Here is a 19698-nt window from a genome sequence, read left to right on the forward strand (position 1 = left end):
AATTTAAATTAGCGGAGAAATAATCCAGTTGGCGAAGGTGCATCCACAAGTTTATTATTTACTAATCGCGTTTTAATACTAGCTCTTAATTTTGATCAATTTTTCACAACATGTATGTGACTGTAATCACTTTCAAAAAACAGTTGAGAACCGGCAATAAGTGACAAAAATGTGATTAATGTAGAATAATAGTTCTTTTAAGTTCATACAGCTACCTACCCTTCTTTTAAATCGACAAACTTTGGAGCCCTTTGATTTATTTTCAGGTTTAACAAAGTTGACCTTGATTTTAAATGACATTTTTAAGCTGCGATATAATCATTAAGCAGACTTGTTAGATTATAGTCCAAGAACTGAAGAACAATTTTTCAAACTAAAGAGTGAGTAATGTTAGACTGGCGGGTATATTACTGAAACGATGAACAATGTGTTTAAATTATAATTGAAAGAATAAGTCAAAACCTTTCCTTGCTTTTGAACTGCTTACGGCTCAACCCCAATTAAAAATATAGAATTTGATCGTTTTTCTCCTTTACACATGAAATACATTATTAAATAAAAATAATAATAATAATAAATAAAAAAAAAAAACTGAGCCAGAATATAAAGTACCTAGGTACCGCTCAGTATCTCCCACTCTGGTAAAAAGCAGCCGTATGTATCTGAACAAAAAACTAGTTTTTTTAGCGTCATATTCTGAAATTTTCTCAGCGCACTAGAAGTTGTCAATCAGAGGAGCTGAAAAAGAGGATATGTTAGGGGGCTATGAAATGCCACGAAAAATGTTTAAAATCCACCTGGGGGGGAGAGGCGTGGTTTTAAACAATTTTGAGGTACTAAATGCGAATAATATACCTATTGACGCCGGGAAAACTAGATTTGGAAAATAAAGAGTGGCAAAAAAAACCAGAGATAAGTATAATTTTAATACCATTATGGAATGAAGTCAATCAGACTTGTGATGTGCGGAGATAGGAGGACCAGTTCATCATAAGGGTGTGATGCATGAACATTTGCATGGCATTTCGATGGCCGAAGTGGAGAGCCACATGCATCCGTTTACGACGTTGCGGACTTCCTGTTATACCTACTTCATTTTTTCCTCGGCAAACTAATCAACGTGATTTCTTGAAAACTTCCTTGATTTTTCCTATCTATCAGCAGAATGTTCTGTACCTGCTCATGAATTTCAAGATATAAAGTTGGCTTTTTTCTTTAAAAAAAAAAAAAAAAAAAAAAAAAAAAACAGGAGCGGACATTTGGAGTCATCGCAATGGAGATACCTACACGGTTTCGCACTTTGGCCATCGATTTGTGGAAAACCTCAGGTGTTTGATACTCGATGAAATGGACTGCATTTTGCAATTTGGAACTATAAATTCTGGCTCTTCTGGAAAAACACTTATGTGCATGGAAACTAATGGCACATACGTTGTTTTTAAACCGGACTATAATTGATAGTTCCAAATTGCAAATGTAGTCCAAATGAGACACCTCAATTTCCTTTATTGGACTGAACTTTGCTATTAGGAACAACAGTTTCGGGCTCATCTTAGAAACAACATATGTATAATGTGCCATGAGTTTCCCTATGCAGGTAGGTGCTTTTACTGAAGAGCCTGGATTTGTGGTTCCTATACTTGCCAACGGAGTACGATTGAGGGGCTTGGAGGACAGGGCGCATAAGTGCAGTTCTTGCTATTTCAAGAGATCAGCGCTTGAAGTTTAAAAATTACATGGAGCCTCATTGAGGAGAGAAAGTTTGAACTCACTTTTTGATGCTTAAAAATTGGATTTCCGCAGTGAATTTTTCACAGAATATACTTTAAAAATAGTTTTAGTTGTAGTCATTGATATTTCAATTCTTTCAAAAACTGCACTTATCCCACTTTGTCTTCCACGCCCCCTTAATTGTACCATGTTATTTAAATAAAGCTGGCAAGGATTTATGGTACGATTTACACTCTTATGTATGCAATACATAACTTTTTTTTTTTTTTTTTTTAAAAAAAAGTCAAGTAAAATTTGATGAATCTTGCGTCACTTGCTTAGGTCATTACTTTATAGAAAGTTCAGGCTGAAAAATATGAGTCATTTACGATGGCAGGATAGTTTGTCCCCTGAGGAAATGGACCTACTGACACCAAAGAATTTTTTGCTACGAATTTCTGACATAGATTGATTTCCTTGCGTACTTATGTCCAAATATTGTTCTATAGGGAATATCAACACGTGTGGGCGGTATAAGATGAAATTAAAGACAAGAAGACGCTTTATTTGATGATATATAAAAGAATTTATTCATTTTTCTTTTTTTCTATAATAATTCCGATACAGGAGCACAATCAATTAGTCAAAATGAGGTTTTATAAAAAAAAATAGGGAACACAAAATTTTTTAGGACTAGTTTCATCACAGTAACACAAAAAAAGTAGCACAAAAATTGTTTAACAGGAACGATAACAGAAGCTTGCACCATAATCGAAGTACACCAATCACAAAATCTAAACATCATAATGTAAGAATTTGCCGCGCAGCACCTGAAACATAAGAGAAAATGTTGATTTGTAGTTAACTCCAAGGCTTGTAGACAGAAGTCACTTTGACAAAGGGAAGACTACAGAGGCAAACTACAAAAGACTACATCAGAGACTATGAAGTGGAATTTACAAGGACTAATTACTACAGGAATAATAATGAAATACCATTCCAGATTACATATTTACAAAAAAGAAAAGAAAACCAAGAAAAAAAAATAGACTAGTAGAAAATTAAAGGGAATGAAATTAAAAAAGTTTTTAACGAAATAAAATAAAAAAAAACGAGGGGCAAGGAACATGCAGAAATTGCTCAGGTATTTACATACTATGAGTAAAACAAAATAAATAAATACACAATAAATGGTAAAAGATAAATTAAACAGCAGACAGAACAAGAAGGGGAGGGAAAATTTGTGAAGGAACTTTGAGCTGCATAGAGGCGTAGAGAATTTTATGTCACAGAGAATTAGCAAGGTTGGACAGCAGCTGTGATGGATGTGTAAATGTAATGCCTGAAAATTTCTACATCAAAGAACATATTGGGGTTCTCATTTTGAATAATTTTCAAAGCATAGAACGAAATGAACACCCCGCAACTAACTCTGTCTTGTTGCAAATGATGTTTCGGTGATTCAGGCTTTGCCCACGCTGAAAGATTCTCATGGAGAATTACACTTAGGACCTGGTTTAACCTAGATAGACATTGTAAATGACTTGCGGAGATCCCTTCGCAAATTGGATCAAAAATAAGGATTTTCTTTTCAAAGAAATTAAAAACAAAGAGAATCCAGTGACCATTAGTATTTACAGGAATGATAAGATATTTCAGAGCCCTATAATTAATTGAGGGCAATACAAGCAGAACATCTTCTGAGGATGAATTGCAGTCAAGAATTGCTTGAGTAAAAGCAGTTTCAAGGATGAAAATATTAGATTTTTGGTGGCTATGAATACGTAAAAAAATGTTGATTACAGAGTCGTATAGCCAGCCCTTGACAAAATCTTTAGCTATTTTGGTCAAAAATGCGACTTCTGTATTAGAGATGTTAGGGTCAACAGACTTAAGTTCCAGTTCGCTGACATGAAGATCTTCAAACCTGTAAGACTTGGCTGCACTTTTAGAATCTGTTAAAGGGGATGAAAAGATTTGTCCTTTCTTTCTCCGGGCGAAATGAGATTTTGGTGACGTTTTAAGTGAAACAGCTTCAGGAATCATGCGTAAGAATGTAATTGGGTCAGGTAGAGAGCTAAGTTCCAACTGAGAAGTTTCGGTGGTAATGTTGCTTTCTGCTGCAGTTGAAACTTGTGGGGGTAAAACCGAATCAGGATGAGAACTCAATTCGAGCTGGAGTGTTTCAATTGTATTTTCCTCCTCTCTTGCAGCTGAGCCATTTTTCTCATTTGAACATTCAATATGTTTGTAATTCAGTAATTCTTGAGATAAACATTCAAGCTCTTCTCTGTTCGGTTTTGCATATGACTTGCAAGAAATTTTTCTCTTCTTGATGGTTTTATACATCCTTGGTTGGCACGGTGACTTCTGGTTTGGAGCAAATGAACAGGGCATGGGCGGAACCGTTGCACTTGATTTCTTTGTTGATAAAGAAGGTTTGAAGGAGATTTGTACCTCCGATTCTTCAGGTTGTGATTTACAGAAACTGATTTCTGAACGAAGAGATGTTAAAATGTGAGACCTAAGCTCTGAATCTGAGTTCTGCATAATTCTACGCAGTTCATCAACAAGAATGTCGAACTGAGCTGCCTCATCTTTGTTACTTGCGTTACTGCTGTTATTTTGGTTTGCAGAGGTCCCATCATTATCGTCACTCCTACAAAATTGTGTGAGGCAAACTTCTTCTTCAACATCAATTGTACTGATTTCAACCGCATTACACTCGGGATTCATAGCCTCTTCATCTTTTTCACAACTTTCATTTGAAATTTGTGCATTCTCATTATCATTGCTTATAATAGTCACAGACCTATGCTCATTACGAGTCGAGAAGGAATGAATTCTGTGTATGTGCTTGCACATACCTACTTTATCAGGACAGTTACAATCATACAGGTGAACACAAAGACCAAAACATGACATATTATTGCATTTATCGTAACAATGATCAAGATTACATTGCTCAATCTTTTTAGTAACAAGATACAGTACTTCCTTCCTTTTCACAGACTTTACTAACCACTTGTTATTTGAGAGAGTTGTTATAGCTGAATGCGGTATTTTCATACTTCTGCTATGACGAGCATCTGGTTTATTAAAATCTTTGTGTGGTTCACCTTTTAGGCGCCTATCTTCCAGTTTCAAGTATCTTTCATGCTCCATATCTTCTAGGAGCTCAATTAAATCATCCATTCTTAAATTACTTGATCTTTTTAATCTGGATTTCAAGACTCTATGAAAAGACTCCACAAAATTATTGGTATCCAAACCACAATGATAATAATTTCGGTAACACATTGCCCATAACTTTGGTCTATCACCATTCAAGTAGTATTTTTTTATGGTTATAAAAAGACTGTTTTGTCAGATATGTTTTACAACACTGTTCACATAATCGGGGGTACTCAACCTTAGCACCGCCACCATTAACAGGACGATAAGATGGTACAATTGATTGAATAAATTGACGATGTGGATGAATAACATTTAACGTAGTTTTAAAACTTAATTTAGTAACATCTAATTTACTTTTCTTAGGTAATTGGCTAAGATTAGACATCACAGCAGGCGATAAACAAGCTAGAGGTTTTCTAGGAGAATGTCTCCGTTGATTGGCAGGAAGGTGAGCAGGCTTAGTGCCTGACTGACTAGACAAGGGTTGAGCAGAAGATAAAAGAGAGAAATAAGATGACACAGACCTGGAAGGATTGCGCTTTCGTTGAGTGGCAGGAAGGTATGCACACATTGTGCCAGACAGACTAGACAAGGGTTGAGCGGAAGGTAACATAGAGCAAGGAGACGACACAGATCTGGAAGGAGTGCACTTACGTTGGGTGGTGGGAGAGAGCGTAGGTTGCGTAATCAACTGACTAGAAAATGAGACAGAGAAAGAAGGAGGTGAAAATGGGAAAGACAAGGGTTTAGAGTATCCAGTGGTGGCTAAAGAAGGCCGAGGCAGAGAGGTTTTTGACTTTTGGCTCTTTGACGACGTCAAAGCAGGAGATAAAAGGAGTGCATCTCGGTACGAGAAACCGCGAGGAGGAACTGTAATGGAATGTGGTGCTGCGGGTGTGGTGGTCAATGCAGATTGTGGTAACGACCAGAAGGCTGAAGGAGGGGGAGGAGGTGGGGTGAATACAGATGACTGAGTCATGACAAGAGAGGAAAGCATACTAACTAATAAATTTTTAATACCATTAGGCGTCAAGTGTAGTCCATCCCGTGACAGTAACCATCTCTTTACTACTCCTTCTTCCATAAAGTGGGCACTGTTGTCAATGAAGTAACAATTTGGAAACCTGAAAAAGAACAAAAAAGGAAATGAGTGAATTAAAATCTGGATATATTATCAACATAGAAAAGATTTCCATTGCAAAAAATGATGCAGTTGAGGCTTGACTGTTTTAACTAAGTGGCTAGCACGTCACTCGGAAAAAAACGGAGAAATTACAGAATAACTTTCTCTCAGAAAATAAAAGTTTTTGGTAGAAAAACCAAAATTATTTAAACTTTCAGGTATTCAGGGGTACAAAAACTTATTAGCTTTAATAATTCTGTGTACATAAGACTACTATACATTTTTTGAGGCATCCTTTAAACTGCTGTCCACATAAGACTGCGCGTTTCACTACTTTCTTCACATGAAAGAGCGCATGATGCAGTTCTTGTTGCCATAAGTAATGCGTTTAGTAATTTTCTTATGAAAGATACATTCAATAATTTTTTTCACAAAAATGCTTTCTGGCTTCACATTTGTTTCCCTCTATTAAGGTGCCTTCACATTTTTCCCACAATATGTTGACAGAGTATTTTCTGCACCTCTGCAGGTATTTTAGAGATCAAGCTTTAGTTGCACGATTATAACAACTTTGCATTGTGCTATACCTCTCTTTTACTAAATGCAATCCAATTCATCATTATGTTGCTCCGATGGGTACACCTAATTTATAGATTTTGCTTCACCGAAAAGGGATCAGCATATCAAAATTTGATTACAGACTTCATGTGGCATGTGCCTTTTTGGTCAGGAACAAAGATAATGTGGTCCTTTTCTAAAAATAAAATAAATTTCATGATCTTTACTACCTAATACAGCAAGTGGTAAAAAAATCATTTGAGGAGATAAAGGCTGGCATAAAAGATAACTCACCGAGAAACAAGAGACTTGTACAGACAGTTTAAGGTTGCAGAACGATCATTCAAGTGCTCGATTTCTTCAGGTGATCTCCTAGTGCCAGGGAAGAAGCTGGATGCTCTCGGTAGAATGCTTGAGACGTACATGGTGCAATGAGGATTCAAGCTACGAATTTCCTTTAATAAGGACTCCATCCTCCGTTGGGTTGCAGCAGGACCTTCCAATGGGATGTTATTCGTTCCGAGATGAAGAATAACATGATCTACACCCTTAACTGCCAGCATACCTTGGATGTTCACATCTTGCACCTTTCTTCCTGAGACAGCATTCACAGTTACCTGAACAAAAGAGAAAACATGAAAATAATTAGTATCAAACGCTTCACATTATGAGTAGAAGAATAGGTAATTCTTATGTAATCACATTTCTGAAACAAAAATGAATGGCGCTAGATGCATGTTGAACCCAATATGGTAATCTGAAAGTGATAAGGAACTAGAAATGCAACCTAGTGCTTGGTGGAAACTGATTTTGATTCCTGGGGGAATTAAATCTTACATTGTAAATTATAAAGGAGCTTATATCATGGAGTTCCCTGCTAGCACAGCTCGGATCGGTAAGGTTTTAGAAACATTCCACTTGTGTCGACTGATTCATCTCGTTGAAACATATTAGAAACATTTCAGTGACGCAAAAACTTTGAACATTTCATTGAAATATATCCAAAACATTTTGAAAATGTTTTCAAATTGGAGATGTGTTGTAAAGGTATGAGAAACATCTATCGGACGTATCTGTGAAACAAAATTTAGGGGTGACATAGAGTTGTTTTAGAAACCTTTTCAAAACCGTCTGGACACATGATATGTTTTCAAGATGTTTCATTGAAATGTTTTAAAGACATTTTTTCGGATCAATGACACATTTTAAAAACATTTTCAATCTGACCTGTGCTACTAGGGTACAGCAGTAAAATTTTACTATATTAATCGAAATGCTGTTGTAATCAGTGAAATCTGTCTCTTGGAAGCTGAGGGGCAGGAAGGATGAGAGGCTGTCGCATATGGGCCCAATAGTAGTATTGTCGGAGAAGTATTCGTTTCCGAATATCCGCCATAAAATCTTTCGATTTTAGGAGGATATTCGAAAACGAAAACTTCTCCGACAGTATTTGGGCTGCTACAGAGTGAAAAAATCAATAAAGGTACTTTTATTTCCTCATCTTGGTGAGCACTTTGAACAGTCGAATCAGGAGGTGGGGTATAAACGCGGGAAGTACAAGCAGGAACAGATGTATCAATATAAATTGCTAGGCTGTAAATTCGTCATAAAAGTGCCGATAAAATTCAGAGTACCAGATTTTAATTCTCTGAGAATTGAGCATTTTTAATACTGCAGCTCTCCACTCATCTCAGGTACGAGTGATTGGTCAGACGTTACATGCACCATCCATGGAAAACTCTATAAGTAACCATTCAATTAATAGTTACGGTTGATTTGCAAATAAATATGAGTTTCCTATCATAAATGAGTCATCCACTGGTGGTAATTGATTGACTGCTATTTAAGACCACAGCTACTTCAGATCTTTGGCAAAGAAAGGTCTTGAAAAAATAGGCTAGGGTTTTAACCAATGATGCACGTAGAAGATAAATCAGATGAGAGGCAGAACAAGATTCTTAGATGTTGCTGCAACAAGTCATAACTGTCCAGTTAATTTTGGAGCAGTTTTAAAAATGGAAGGTAAGGTGTGCTGTACCAACACAAGGCTCAAAACAGCAAAAGTGCTCCTTCAAAAACTGGAGCCGCTTTTTATACGAGAGAATTTGAACAGGGAATCACTAGTTGGGGTCCCATCAAAATGTGCCACATGTGATTTAAATCAGTAGTTAATGGATTTGCATTTGCTGTGAGTGAATGACTTCCACGATCTACAAATAGATAAGTTAGGAGGAAAGGCAAAACGCAGATGTAGTAGCCCCCAATTAGAAAAACAATATCGACAAACAAGTCTCATCTAAAGGGTAAGGAAAAAGACCTAGGATTCCCTACTACCAGGCTAAGATTACGATATCCATTGAGGTTTACTAATTATAATCATTAGGATCGAGTCTCTAAGGGAATTGAATGGGTTGTCTATCAAAAATTGGTAGAGAAATACCATTTTTTCTAACACAGACACATGTTGCACACTTGTATGTACCCTTCATTCCTCATCATACAGTGACGTGAAATTGATAGGAATTTAACAGCAAATTGAACTGTATGATACTAATTAATACTGTAAAAGTAAAACTGAACAAATATTTGTAATTGAGAGGGAAACAGAATTACATACCTCCAAAGTTAGCGACGGCTGCAAGTAACCATCGAAGTACTTCGTCTGAGATGCTCCAATTATCAGCACACGTTTCAATACCATTATGGCGATAAAATGTCTTTAGCATACATGCAGGAAACTTTACAATTAAAGTCGGCACTTTCAATCACAATTCACGATTCACCAAAGAGAATTCACACCAGAGAAAACATAAATACGATTCACACGATTCACGTACGGGAAAGCAAGAAGGAACCAAAATCCAAAATGGCGGCGACGGCTTGCCGGTACAGTTTACTGTTTACTCGATAGCAGCGCGGCCTACACGGTAAACGGCGGAAGTACACTTCGGTACACCTCACGGTACACTTCGAAGTCAACATTATCAGACATAAACAAGTTAATGCGTTTTGGCAACATAGCGCCCGTTAGTAAAACCCGATCATCTTCGCGTTCGGTTTTATCTTTATCAACAACTTTTGAATTTTGATTCCTAAATTTTAGTTGTCAGCTGGATGTGTGAAACTTCAAGTGTATCCGTGTGAAAATGCCACATAAATGATGTAAAACCTCACTTAATCTTCTTATTTTTACTCAGTAAGTATTCAGATCATCACTAAGTAGGTCTCACAAGGTTAGATTTTCCCTAACTGTTATCACTTCTTGTTCACCGCTGACATCAAATTGAACCCAGTCATTCATTTTCCTCCCACTTTCACCGTACATACATATTACAACTTCCACTATGATTTCTCTGAAACATTTTGATTGTAAGTTGCTCTAACCAGTCGAAACTGCTATGCCTCTCATCACTGCCCTCATCGTCATCACTCAGTCATCGTTCCTGCTCATCGGCCGCTCCAATCTGCAGACTACTTGATCACTCAGCAGATTCTTCTGTCAATGTTCCAGAGGAAATAGACGTATTTTTCATTTGTTGCCTTTTTTCCATCAGTAAATTTATCACACTTAACGTCAGACTGCTCGAGCAATTGTTGATAAGTGACATGTGGCATCCAGTGAATCAGCTTATCAGTCCACATCATGTGAGCCGAGTTTGAGCTTAGTAAACCTTTTGATTTGCTAAGTGGTTCCGATCATCCACCCTTGCTTTTTAGTCCGTTTCCATGCCATAATAAAGGTTTCATATCTTCCACCCTCCATCAAGGACTTGAAGTTTACTCCCTAAAGTAGACCCTCACTTGTCCACACAACATTGAATCTTTGATTAGCCCTGAATTGGTGCTGGTCACCGAGTAAATATATCGATTCTGATGGGGTTCTAATGAAATTTCATGCGTTTAGTTTTTGTTGTTGGACTGTACATACATATGATGAATCATCTTTCATTTGGTGTGGACTCCAGGGGGCGTGAATAGAGCAGACGCATCGTAGGTATGTTGAGACAAAAGTAAAGTATTGTTTAGGTCACCACTCATCACTGGTGCCATGTGAGTGCATGTATTAACCTGTTGGGTGGTGCTGATTAGGAGGTTATCAGGGATTGACGTTTGTCTCAACATACGATACGTTGGCTTTAAGACAGCCTCAAGTACTCAGAAAGGATTCATCTATGAAGAAAGTTTGAAAAATTCACACATCGCACATTGCAATGCTATCTTAGGTATGTTTTTTGAAACTGCCCTCAAGGATGAATTTTTTTCTTTTTACCGACTGCGAAGTTGGCAATCTAAATTTTTGGTAGGTAACTGCTCTAAGCAGCTTAAAATGTAATAATCTAAGCAAAATCTTGTGCTGTATGCACATTGTTCGCTCATGTTTTTTAAAGTAAAACATTTTATTTTGTTTCAGGAAAGGCAGATGTTTCATCAATCCTAATTGCGTGGGTTCTCTGCGCTGGAGCCTACAATGGCTAATTTTACTGTTGGCAGCCGTGTTGAAGTTACCGGCAAAGATGTTCAAGGAACAGTTGCATTTATTGGGCCAACATCATTCTCTCAAGGGAAATGGGTTGGAATTATTCTAGATGAGCCAAAAGGAAAAAACAACGGCACCATCAAAGGGAAGCAGTATTTTCAGGTCAGCACTTTTGATCGATTATCGATAAATACTTAAAATCAGATATGTAAAGTAGTATCTAACTCTGCTGAAATTTTCTACAGTAGTGACTCAGGAGTTTATGTCTTACGGCAACTTTTTTGTCCTCAGAAAATGAAAAGGTTCCTTCAGAAGGATCATAAAGAAAGTAATGTATAGTTTTTTTTTGTCGCAACTATCCTATAAAGAGAAATTTTAATCCTATTATGTGATGCACCTGAGACCAAGGGGACTTGAGGCAAATTTCTGTAACTAGATTCAGTTGAGTTTTTGACCTACCAACTACTTCCTTGGAAAAAACAAAATTCCCTCCGCACACTTGCGCAACAATGCGCCTCCATCACTTGATTTTCATGCTGGCATCAATGATGACCACTTCTGAGATTCACAGTAAAGTGAATGGACGGAAACTTTAGCCTAATCTCATCAAGCAACTGAGTTTGATCCTTAACTTCGGCATAGCATTTTTCTCTTTCGGTTTGCAACCCTGCCGATCTGGTTGAAAAAGTTGATCGAATCCTTCACGGAGATTCGCCTTTAAGATGCGCTAGCAAATTTTTCAGGAGAGCAATGAAGAGCAGTTTCAGACAAAATTACCGTTTTCCAGTTTTTGATACCAGGTAATTGATTTTTATCTCTCTGAAAAGCATGTAGTTAAACTTTTATGTCATATCCTCTTTGCATTTTCAACAATGTCATACTCAAGCTTTTTAAGTGAAGATACTCAAAGCCGGCAACAGCGCGAGGACCCCCATCTTGACTCAGCTGAGCGGCCGTTATGTATGAAATGCAAATGTATCAACATCCCTCCCCCATTTTCAACCAAAAATTATGATTACTTCCCCCTGAAGACTAAAATTTCAATGTAAAGTACCTATGCTCTTAACCAAGGAAACTTTCGTTTTTAGTGTCCTGACAACTATGGAATGTTCGTTCGTCAAATGCAACTCACTCTTATCGATGAGAGTGGTAATCGCATTGATATGGCCAATTCTGGATCCACGTCTCTAACATCCCTAGATGACTCGACCTCTTCTAAGCTGACACCTCCAGGACAGCGTTCCAGGTTGAGCAGGTAATATTTACAGTTTTTTTGCTTGTCCATAGTTTTGACTAATAATCAACTCTGGCTTCGTTTGGAAAGGAGGTAGTGTTGAATAGATAGTAAAAATCTTACATTAGCGGTGCCAATTTTAGATAGATGATAGGCTAATGAGTTAGATGTGACCTTCTAAAACTAACCCATTGTTTCATGTGGTTTTTTGGGTCTTTTTCTTCGGCCAACTATTTACTTTGTTACTTTTGAACATAAGCTATAAGATGAGACATCCAGATTTCCTGTCCTTAATAAAGTTTTGGCTCATTGAGGGGGATTTTTCAATTTCCTGGATTGTGAAATAGATCCAGAAATTTTGGGAATCGCGCATAATTGTGAGACCTTGCCTCACTTTTCCAAAAATTGTAGGAACAGTAAGTCGCCTGCAGTTTTGAAATCTTTTGCCGCAAACCTTGTTTCCTTAATTTTCCCAGTTCATGATATGGACTGGACAATTCGGAAATTGCAAGCACAGTTGTGGAGGCCCTCTTCAATTTTGCCAATTTTAAGCAATAAATGCGAGTTTCGTCGCCTCAAGCGGAAGAGCTATTCTGAGCTTTGCTGTCAATTTTAGAGAAAGTCAGCTGCACAGTTTATTACAACTTATTTTATTTTTGGAAATCTTGAAACTTTTACTTTCTTACCTCTCACTCATCAGAACCAACCATTTTTTCCTTTTCATATCATCTACTGAAATATTGCTGCAATTGGGTCTTTAATAGGCAGTTTGAACGTCTTCGGTGGGTGAATTGTACTTAAACATTCATTTTACAAACTTGTCATCTCATACCTTCATCAAACTGTTGAAATATTTGATTAGAATTCAGCATGATATTTTTATCTCACTAACCCACCATGAGAAGTTACCTCAGAATGTATTATTTTCATAATTTCCCTTGTGTCTTCAGCCCGAAAAATTTGGAGCAAATTTTCATGACATAGCCATGGAAGTTACTCTATTCATATTGATAAATGAGAGTTAAATCCGTTTTGTAAGGGAAGTCGTTTTCATAAAATAATCATGAACAAGTGGTTACTCAGATGGATACTGTTACGGAGTTCATTGTTTTTTGAGTAGTTCCCAGTTGAAGTAGAAAGCCTTCATCAAACTTATTAGGTTAAAATTTAGTGTCCGTAATCATCACAAAATGTATTTCAGAGTAATTTAGGTAACTTTTCTCTCCCTCAGTAGAAATAATTGATTTGGAATATTAAACTTTCAGTGCTTTCTAAATGTCATAATATTAATTATGTATGCTGTTTAACCCTTTTGTAATGTTGACTTCATCCGCTTGCTTTACATTGTTGAAACAACATAGCAATATCCGGAAGCGTCCAGAGCCCACTGTGTAAGTTTTCATCTTGTCTCCACTATTTTTTTTTTGCCCATATTCATGTAAATTACACGCTGCCAAGATATGCGCAATTCTGCTTTTGTTTTCTAACATCTTTTGTTGCAAAGATGAAGGAACATGAAGCAAGTGTTTCTTCAATTTTCAAAAATGTTATTTGCACCTGCAGTACTTGTCATTTCAAAATCAATACGTTTTCTGCTATTAGTCCTACTTAACCAAGGGTTTTTTTTCTATTTAAATCACTGATAAAATATTCTAAGCCTACAAAATCAGAAAGAGATTTAAAAATCCAGCTCCTGGTTACAAAGTGACTTCAGACATTATCTTACGAATTTTCCTCAATTTTGTTGCTACCAGCATTTGAAGATAGTCTGAAATTGTGGCAGTTGTCTTTTGTGTAAGAGCCACACATGTACCTACCATTGGTTTAAAAAAAAAAAAAAAAGGTTTGATTGTGAGTTATTTCCTGTGTGTCAATATTCAATAAAACGAGTGAGGAATAACTTAATCAGCCTAAAGGAGACAGTAAAGTAACAACTCAATCTGGGAACTAGCTGTTGCAAAATGTAAAAGATTAACAAACTTAAGCAATAAAACAATACTTGGTCTTGCCCAAATGGCAAATCAACAACTCACTTTTGCTTTCTTTTGCCTGGTTGAAAAAGAGGTTGTTACTATCTCCAAGCCTTTTTTTATATATATAAATACGATCTGATCATTCATATTTGTAGCAGCTTTTCCTTGGATCAAGTTGTTATTCTAAGTGTGCATCATTGATTAATGATTTTATTGTAGAGGACACTGTGAGATTCTTTATAGTAATCAATGATGCTACTTATCGATTTCTTCCAAGGGCATTATCTACATTTCATATGTGATTGTAGGTTCAAGGCATTTCTGTTAAAACTGGAATTAGGAACGCGCTGTTGGGGCAGATTTTTCTTCTTCAGAATTTAAGCGCTAAAACTGTCAGAACATGATTCTGTGACACAAAACTAATGTATTAGAGCCCAGTTCAGATGACTTTGCCTCTTTTGCTGTATGTGCAGGATAGGGAATTCCCTCTACCGCGCATACAGCTAAAAGGGTACTTAAAAAAGGGCTGAAAATAGGTATCAGGAGATGGACCATTAGACAAGGTACGAATTTGAGCATTCTGATGTATGTTGCTCCCTCAAATTTCTTTATAAAGGACCACTCACGTAACCATAATTACTGAAATCAACTTCTCACCAATATATTAACATTTTCATTTTGCAGGGTTTATAACAAATTTGAATTTCCTGCTCTCAAGAAAAACCAGACTATGTAAATCAAATAGCACACTATAACGGTTTGGAAGGCTTTTTAAACAGGCTCTGTTCCTCCCCATTCTGTGTTGTTCAAAGTGTGGACAACGTCCAACAGCTGAGCCGAAGCACCGAGATTGAGATTGCCCTATTTTTTAACCGCAGTGACTGATGCAGTAATGCTTAAAAATATATTTCACTCAAGTAGATTATGGTTTTTTTTTTTTTATGAGAGGGATGTTTGAATTTATGCATAAAAAAGTTGATATCTTGATGAGGAGTTACTTTTGATAATTTTTGTTGTACAAATCGTGTTTCTGCGTAAAATTTTAAAAGTAAAACATCTATCATAATGCTTTAATTCGCTCCCCATATAGTGGTCCATTGACAGGGTGTCTACAAGTCCGGAAATAGTACTGATTTTTTAAGGGCGGTCCAGAAGTACTGAAAAAGTGCGGAAATTCCGCAAGAAGGTCTGGAATTTTTTTCATTTTTGGTCATTTTTGTCGCAATTTGAGCGAGAAATTCAAAATTTTGAAATTTTTCGAAATTCGTTAAATGGAGGCACTGAAAAAGTACTGAATTTTTCTGTTGAGAGAGTACTGAATTTCCTCGAAATGTACTGAAAAGTACTGTAAAAGAACTGATTTTTGGCCAGCTTGTTTTACTAGACACCCAGATTGAAGAAAATCTTGGGATCCCTTACCACTTGAACTTTTAGATAAATGTCTGGCCCCATCACTGCCATGCTAAGGAAAAACGCAATGAATGAAAATAAATGAAGTAATGAACATTCGAGCGTTACTGACCTGCCCTGGATGAAAAGTTTATGTTTGAGGAAAATTATGAGTATTTTTTTCTTCAAACTTTTGTACGATTTAGATTCAGTTGCGAATATAATTCTCTGAAATAATATAAGAAGAAGAATGATATTCACATGTTTTTCTGAAGCTTCATACAGCGTTTTTCTTTAACACGGTAGATTAGTTCATTGGACCTACCTAAAAGAACTGGATGCATTCTGAGAGTTAAAGTACATAACGATGGCCAAAGTGCTAAACCACGTATCTCCATTGCTGTGTTTCAAAATGTCTGCTCCTATTTTATTGTTCGAAGAGAAACAAGTCAACCATATAACTTAAAATTTCGACGAAATACTCTGCCATTAAAGAATAAAATCAAAGACATTTTCAAGAAATTAAGTGACTAGTTTTTTAATGAAAAAATAATTAAGTAGGACAGAAACTCTGCAACGTTGCGAACAGAGTTACGTCGTTTCGCACTTCGGCCATTAATAAACTGTGTGGAGTGCTCTAATTTGTTTCTGTCTTTTCTTTACCACATTACCGCTGCCACTTTGTTTCGGATTCTACTATTTCGTTCCTTTTATCACTCTTTCGCTGATCCATACTCATGCTGTCATAGTGTTAGACGGAAATCTTCGCCTGCGACTAAAATCACGATGTCGCAAGACTCATTTTTACCTTCATCATCATCATCCTCATCTTCGCCTTCTCCCGCATTGAGGTAGCTTCTCCTATGTATGAATTCGGCGTGTCGGTGTCATCTATCGTAGCATCGTAATCAGCATTCCTATCTTTCCTGCGCTTGTTGATTTGTCCGTAGTTTTGTCTATCTTTGTCTTGCTTGCCAGTCACTCTGGTTCCAACTTTGTAGGCTACATCAAAACTTGAAGAGAATTGTAACGTCAATTTTCCTTATTTACTTTTTTTTTTTTTTTGTGAGCAAATGTCATGGATACGTCTCAGGCAAATAATCAAATCAGGCATTTTGCCTAATGCCGAGGCAAATAGTCAAATAATCTAACTTGCATCAAAATTCTGGTTTGTTTGCTAACTTTAGACAAAATAATTATTTGCTTACTCAACAAATATTTCACCTTAAAAATTTGCGTCTTTTACAATGGTATCTATGATAATCTCTAGTCCTGGATTTAAAATTTATCTCAAAGTTCTCTGTGTGTCATGAAATATTAAATTTTTCAAATTTTGACGGTTAGAACATATGAGGAGTATTTGGAGGAGGATATACATTTTTTCAGTCAAGGGGAAAGTAAGTAAATTTGATGAATTCTTACTTTCAAAACATTCATACTCGTGAGATCCTCGTTAAAAAACGTACAAAACCTCATGAATTTTCAAAATGTCACCATTTTCCCAGGCATTTGATAAAATGACTGAATTGACTAGTTGCCTGCGACAGATACAATGCTTTGGTGTGGCGTCAATGATTTCACACAGTTTTTAAGTGCTCACTGTATATTTTGTCTTGTACTCATGACTTCACCTTATTTTGCACTTATAACTGGGTCGCGTTAAACAGAAAGGAACCAAGCCACATCAGCTATTGCCAAATTTAATTGGGCAATTTAATTTTTTACATGAAAACGGTTGTGCGGATTTTCGGGCAAATTTCAGTTTTTTTGCATCGTAGGAGGCAAATTCTTTCAAATTTTCAAAGGAATCTGCACAAACGTTCTCTCATAAAAAATCAAATTGCCCATTTAAATTTGGCAATAGCTGATGTGGCTTGGTTCCTTTCTGTTTAACGCGGCCCAACTGTCCACAAAGAAAGGGACTTCAGCACCAAAATGCTCGGCACTGGGATCATGATATCACTGCTCAGAAAGGTGTTCTACAAAATATTCAGCTTAAAAAATGCCACATGTATTGATTAACAAAGGACTTGCGATCTTTTAAAATTTAGTGTTAAAAAATACAATCTTGACCAAAAGCACTCGACGTTTTCAATCCACTATGTCCATAATTGTTGGATTGAAATGTCACCTCTGGCCTCTTTGGATGAATTTAGTTCAACTTTATTACATGTTGCCTAATTTTCTCTCATGTTTTATTTTTTCAACATGAAACTAAACTTTTTATGAATGTCCTCAAGATTATGAAGAAATTGCTCAAAAGATTTCAAGTTTCAGTGAGGCTTGGTTTTCTGTTTGAAAAATTAAACATCAGAGAAAATTAGGCAACCTTTGATGTTGTTAGATTGATTGATCAATCCGTCCAAGTAATATCACCTAAGTGAATTGATCTGCTTGCGTTTGATTCTTTTAGATACCGTGGAGTGTTCTTTGTCTAAAGACTCATATTCCAATTTTTTGATCAGCTGAACAAAAACTGCACTTCTAAAAAGTTTTACTGATTGAGAGTATCCAGTGAATGAAATGCAGTCCAGCAAGTTGACGCATATTTATGTCAATGGGTAAAGTCCAAAACGATGTATCGTATCTCCATTACAGTGTTTTAAAATCTCTGTTCCTACTTTATCTTTTTGAAGAGGAACAAGTGGACTATTTACTGTGTAATTTCCATGAAGTAATCTACTAATACAGAAAAAAAATCAAGAAATTAAGTTGACTAATTTTCCAAAGAAAAAATAAAGCATGACCGAAAGTCTGCAACGTCGCAAACGGAGATACGTGGTTTTGCACTCCAGCCAGCGATGTGCATACCTGAAATAATGGAGATGTTACATGTGTGAGGAATTTGCGATTTGACTACTGATTCTCATGTAAAAGTTCGCAAGAAACACGATGGTGCCACTGGTTTTCTCTGAAATCAACTCCCAAGCTCAAAAAAATCTCTCAAGTTGAGGCCAAAATGGAGGGGATATCCCACGCTATCCTGAGAGTCCACCTCTACATCAAGACAAACTCTCTATGCCAAGATAGGGAGCAAATACATTGACAGGGCTGCCACTTTATTTGGGGACTCCAAAACTGAAAACACGGCAACCCTGCTAATGCATTTGCTCCCTATCTTAGCATGGAGAGTTTGTCTTGATGTAGAGGTGGACTCTCAGGATAGCGTGGGATATCCCCGGCCATTTTGGCCTCAACTTGAGGGTTTTTTTTGAGCTTGGGAGTTGATTTCAGAGAAAACCAGTGGCACCAACGTGTTTCTTGCGAACTTTTACATAAGAATCAACAGTCAAGTCGCAAATTCCTCACACATGCAACATCTCCATTAGAAGTTTGTTGTGTGAGTTTCTGTGTGTTGTCCTGTGGTTTTCTGTAATGTAAATGAAACATGAATTTCAAGAATCCAAACCCTAAAGCTTTGTTTAAATTTCAGCTCTCGGTTATCTCTGGCCAGTTCAAAAAGTGGCTCCACTCCGTCAAGGAGCAAGGAAGATGTGCGACTATCCACCGGAACCCTCGCTGACTCTTCATTGTCAGACAATTCAACACCGTCTGAGGCCAAATCCGCTAATGGTCAGCAAGATCCACCATCGCTTCAGAAACGTGCATCCTTCGTAGAGGTGAGTCTCGTCCCTCTCAGCTCACGTTCAGATTGCCGTCTTGTCGAATTTTGCGTAGTTTTGTCTCCTGTGCTGTCGCTCGTAACCGTATTGAAAGTAGTTTCCTAGGATCCATGAATTTGTCTCGAAAGTACGAGAAATATTTAAATTTGTATTTGCACCTGACAGAGGAAGGATTTTTACCTCTTAGAAATGTTTTGCTGCCTGGATTTTTTTTTTTTTTTTGCAACAAACCGTTGTTTTAGCCTTTGTAATGAAACGGTGCAACGCCATCTGGCATCCATAAGTAACCATAATTTTTTAACTTGGTGAATTTTGAAGTATTAATGATTCCTGTCCTGGGCAAAGATCATCCTGTATAGTATATGTATGTTTAGCCGGCGCCGAGTCCCTTGGTTGTATGTACATTCTCTTGAAACATTAGGGTACATAAGAGG

At 36.9% G+C, this 19698-nt stretch overlaps 2 protein-coding genes across 7 annotated transcripts in view; one reads left to right on the plus strand and one right to left on the minus strand.

Annotated features, from left to right (window-relative positions):
• Positions 1-2272: 2272 nt before the first annotated feature.
• LOC109040526 (uncharacterized) lies at positions 2273-9450 on the minus strand. The gene is made up of 4 exons (XM_019056501.2): positions 9186-9450; positions 6863-7185; positions 5908-6011; positions 2273-2540 (listed from the first exon to the last, which is right to left on the minus strand). The coding sequence occupies exons 1-4, from the start codon at positions 9267-9269 to the stop codon at positions 2512-2514; spliced, it is 540 nt and encodes a 179-aa protein (XP_018912046.1). The 5' UTR covers positions 9270-9450; the 3' UTR covers positions 2273-2511.
• Positions 9451-9584: 134 nt separating this feature from the next.
• The window catches only part of DCTN1-p150 (dynactin subunit 1), a 37424-nt gene continuing 27310 nt past the window's right edge, over positions 9585-19698 (plus strand). For 2 of the 6 annotated variants that reach the window (XM_019045200.2, XM_072304253.1), the window contains exons 1-4: positions 9586-9764; positions 10980-11207; positions 12134-12300; positions 19075-19261. In XM_019045200.2, coding sequence (XP_018900745.2) covers positions 11037-11207; positions 12134-12300; positions 19075-19261 — 525 coding nt within the window. In that variant the 5' untranslated portion in view covers positions 9586-9764; positions 10980-11036. Of the gene's footprint in view, positions 9765-9831; positions 9938-10071; positions 10091-10979; positions 11208-12133; positions 12301-13640; positions 13671-19074; positions 19262-19698 lie in introns of those variants that run through there. The other 4 variants (XM_019045210.2, XM_019045191.2, XM_072304251.1 and 1 more) reach the window with 4 other exon arrangements.

The sequence above is a fragment of the Bemisia tabaci genome, chromosome 9 (genome assembly GCF_918797505.1).
Source record: "Bemisia tabaci chromosome 9, PGI_BMITA_v3".
Classification (NCBI taxonomy): domain Eukaryota; kingdom Metazoa; phylum Arthropoda; class Insecta; order Hemiptera; family Aleyrodidae; genus Bemisia; species Bemisia tabaci.

Coding starts and splice junctions, on each gene's coding strand:
- LOC109040526 (XM_019056501.2), bottom strand. CDS start 9,269: ATGGTATTGAAACGTGTGCTGATAATTGGAGCATCTCAGACGAAGTAC. Junction 6,012..6,862: donor TACAAGTCTCTTGTTTCTCG/GTGAGTTATCTT, acceptor GTTCTTTTTCAG/GTTTCCAAATTGTTACTTCA. Junction 2,541..5,907: donor ACTACACTTGACGCCTAATG/GTATTAAAAATT, acceptor CTTATGTTTCAG/GTGCTGCGCGGCAAATTCTT.